This window comes from Andrographis paniculata, unplaced genomic scaffold (genome assembly GCF_009805555.1).
Source record: "Andrographis paniculata isolate CXL003 unplaced genomic scaffold, ASM980555v1 Contig37END, whole genome shotgun sequence".
In the NCBI taxonomy this organism is placed as follows: Eukaryota; Viridiplantae; Streptophyta; class Magnoliopsida; order Lamiales; family Acanthaceae; genus Andrographis; species Andrographis paniculata.
In genome coordinates, this window is record NW_026137570.1 from 3,368,254 (window position 1) to 3,372,182 (window position 3,929).

Sequence of the window (3,929 nt, forward strand, 5' to 3'; positions counted from 1 at the left end):
CCAACATGTTTCCGAAACTAAATTCATTTCAGGTGCTTTCATTCAAGATAAGAAAATGATATATTGTAGTTTGGGTGAAAAATAGCTTGTTAATATATTTAAATTAAAATCTAAATAAAAAACTCAAGATCAAACACAAAAACAAACTTTAATATATATATTTATATGTTAACATTATACATACATTTATACATTTTAATTTATACATATATATATATGTTTATATACATGTTCAGGGCCATGAGAGTGGGCCCAGATGACCCAATAGTAATATAAAATCAACCAACAAACGATATTTAAATGTTTCAATATTTTTACGATCGTTAGTCCACCAACATTCCTAGCAATTGTAATTAGTAACAATAATATTCAGTGATTTTTAACGCAAATATATTTTTCAACCATAATCACTTCTTTTTCATTGCCATTTTTTCATTACTTTTTTTATGTATATAACAGTAAACATAAAAATATTTGTGGTTTTATATATCATCTTCATTAACAGTAGTCAATTTTATGTCATTCTTCTAAATTTACGTCATTCTTCTACAAAGTGACAAATAAATCTAGCACCAATAAGATAGATGATGATTTGTGTCTAGCAACAATCCACCAAAAATTTTTTTACAGGAACAGCCAACATGCAACATACCATAACTTTATTATTTTGCGTGCTATCCTTAGGCTTTGTGTGCACAAACAAGACAGGACTGGTGCTGTCTTGGCTGCTCTCGTCCTCCATCTTCGTGAAAAAACTATGCCTGTCCATCCCAGAAAATATTCAGCAACGGATGAAGGGATCAAATAGCTTCAGAAAACATTAGTGTTCACTTCTACTTCAGGATAAGAACAGAGATACAGACAGACCGTTGGGTCGGAGCAGAGTCCGACGAGCTATTTTAGCCTTTCGACGCAAGCGAGCGGTGATGGAGAGCACATCTCCATTAACGATGCCAGAAGCAATGGGGAGGACGAATCTCGAAAGCCAATACATGAGAAACGCTTCGTGCTCGATTTCGCTCTGGCTACCCATGAATTTCTCCATCCATGGCCCCACCATAGGCTTCTTCGACTTGCATCTAGAAATCACCGACCGCGCTTTGCGCAGTTTCTTCTCGATTTCCCCTAATTCGCCCCTTTCAGAAGCGCGCAGCGCCCTTTCCTCCAACACAGAGTATCCGCCGAGCACCGCCAAGTCCTCGAGCGTCAGAGTAGCTTCTCCCCAGAGGAAAACGAAAGAGTTGGTAGTCTCGCACCATTTTTCAAGGAGATCGAAGAGGAGATCCTTGTTTCGGTGTATGGTGATTGTGGAGCTCATTATAGCGGAAAGAGAAGCGGTTGCCAGCAAGTTTTCCTGCTTTATCGCAACGATCTTTTACAGCCACAGCACTTTCCTGGAAAACAGATTTAGCAATATCAAACCAGCCATCAGTCGATAAAAAAAATTTACAAATTCATAAGAAACCTTTATGAACTACAAATCACCTTTATGAACTATCAAAAGTTTGATTTTGATTTTGATTTTGACTTTTGTTTTAGATTTGGATGTGGATGAGCAGATCTCACTTTATTATGGATCGAGGATTTTATTACGAAATCAAGTAAAAATATTGAACTAGTTATGGTTTTTGTAGGCACAACTCCAAACCAAATCGAAAACACAAAATCGACACAAACACACCCAAAAACGCGACGAACACAAGTACACTGGGCTATTACCTACGACACACAAGAAATATAACCCCCACAAACAAGGAAACACGGTAAACAAAAGCCTACACGTTGAGAGAGCCCCTTGCGGCTAAAATCAACAACACAGGGGGTAAAAACACATGGCAAAGAGCTCCACAGATAAGGAGGAAGACAACCTCGAAGACCCGCCGAAAAATCGTCGCCGGAAAGTGCTGCGAGAGAGAGACGAGATGAGAGGCTAGAGAGGGTAAGTTGTAGAGAGAAGATTATGAAAGTGAAGTGAGGGACGGCGGTCTTTCTCATCTCCATTATATACGTAGGTTAAAAGGAATGGACGGCCATGATCTCAACCCTAGATTTGACGGTTGAGATCTAGTTTAATAAAAGAGACCCGGGTCGAAACAGGCGGGTCCGGTGGTACGCGTCACAAGTTCGCGGGCAAGGGTGAAACAGTGGGCCACAGGCCAAGGTAAGTAAGTGGATCGTGGGCCTGTGTCATAGGTCTGGGCCCAGGTGCACTTTCTTTGCGAGAATGAGTGTGTTTGTCTATTATATGGGATGGATCCATTTGGACAAGAAATCCAACAAACACACTTCAAAAATAATAGAGAACTTTTGCTTTGGGTTTGCAAATTGTTGTTGTTGTTTATTATTTTTTTTATTTCGGGTTTTAAAGATCTCATGTTTTAGAATAGAGGGATTTTGGTCACTTTTGTATGCTAAAAAATTGATATCAAGTTGTATTGATTTAAAATGTGATATAGATATCAAATTTTACTTTTGAACAAAAAAATAATAAAATATATACCTTAAGAACACCGACAAGAGAGTATAATATCAAAAAGTTTTAAATTCTAAAATAACATGAAATATAAAAAAGGTTTACTTATGGGAGAAGTCTTGAATAGAAAAGCCACTGCACATGCTCTAACAAAACCAAAGTATTTCACTTTTCAAAATGGCAATGGCAAGCCAAACATAAAATGGAACTGTCAATTTTATCTTTTAAAATACGTTCTCAATATCAATATATTAATTATTTATAACATGTGACGGCTATCAGTTACCGTCAGGCTAACGGCTGCTTTCACAGTACTCATATTATAAAACTGTCAGCACACTACTTATTTTTCATATAGCCATAGGATCAGATTTATTGATCCATCCAATGGATATCAATGAACGAGGATAATATTGTAAATTTGAATAGAAAACTTTTTAGTAATAATTTTAATTCAAGTAAGAAAAAAAGTAACACTGCATTAATTACAAACATTAATTATGAATCTTTATACAAATCTTGACCATATAACATCATTAGTAAAAAATATTCTTAGTTATGAAATTTGTCGTAGCAAAGAGTAAATTTCTTGGTCAAACTATGAAATTTTTTGTCCCGAACATTTTACCGTTTCAATTAGCAAAAATTATGGAAAGTCGTTCAAAAATCATTTATTGCGGTACTCATATCGTAAAAAAAGTTAAAAGAATTCAAAATAATTTTTTTTAATAAAAAAATGAAATTTTGAAAAAAAAAATCCATGAATTAAACAATTCAGAATAAAACGTGTTTATTTTTAAAACATGATTAAAATCGTGTTTGGGGTATAAGTGTTGCGGTCGTTCAGCCGTGCATTTCCCGTGAGAACCTCGCCACTATGAAGAATAATAATTCGCCACCAAGGGTGAAGAAATCGCAATGTATATTAACAATTTCGAGTAGTTTTAATTCAATCTAGGGTTTGGGAAAAATCATATTTTTTTTATATTAGAAGAGGCATTTTTTATTAGGTGGGAACTACAGATTTTGAGTTACATGTTACTGGTGATTGGTGTTGAATATATTATTATCGGTGCATAATGTATCTTTCAAATTGATATGTTCTTTAGCTTTTGAGGATCTATTGAATCAAATTCTCTTTAACCCTCTTGACTTAGCAATTAGAGTATCAATTGTTGAGCCTTATTCAGTTTCTATTTCAATGGGGAGAAGCGCAGTAGCAATGCCACCCTAAAACTTAAGTAACTCCAACCAGCAGATTATGCCGACGAGCTTGGTAGAGAACGATTCAATTCCTCTCGCAATTACAATAAGTTTGTTTAGATAAATAATTTTAGTTCAAAACTTTAAGGTGCGTTATTGGTATTTGTATTCTTGATTTTGTTGATAATAATTTTTGTTATTTTGACAAATATTCCCTGATTATCTCTCTATATGGAGATTTTCAAATCCTGTG

General features: G+C 35.1%; 1 protein-coding gene across 1 annotated transcript; it reads right to left on the reverse strand.

Annotated features, from left to right (window-relative positions):
• Positions 1–624: 624 nt before the first annotated feature.
• On the reverse strand, positions 625–1,959 carry LOC127250466 (uncharacterized). The gene is made up of 3 exons (XM_051273769.1): positions 1,869–1,959; positions 868–1,394; positions 625–761 (listed from the first exon to the last, which is right to left on the reverse strand). Exons 2-3 carry the CDS (start codon positions 1,316–1,318, stop codon positions 625–627), a joined length of 588 nt encoding a protein of 195 aa, XP_051129726.1. The 5' UTR covers positions 1,319–1,394; positions 1,869–1,959.
• Between the last annotated feature and the right edge of the window lie 1,970 nt (positions 1,960–3,929).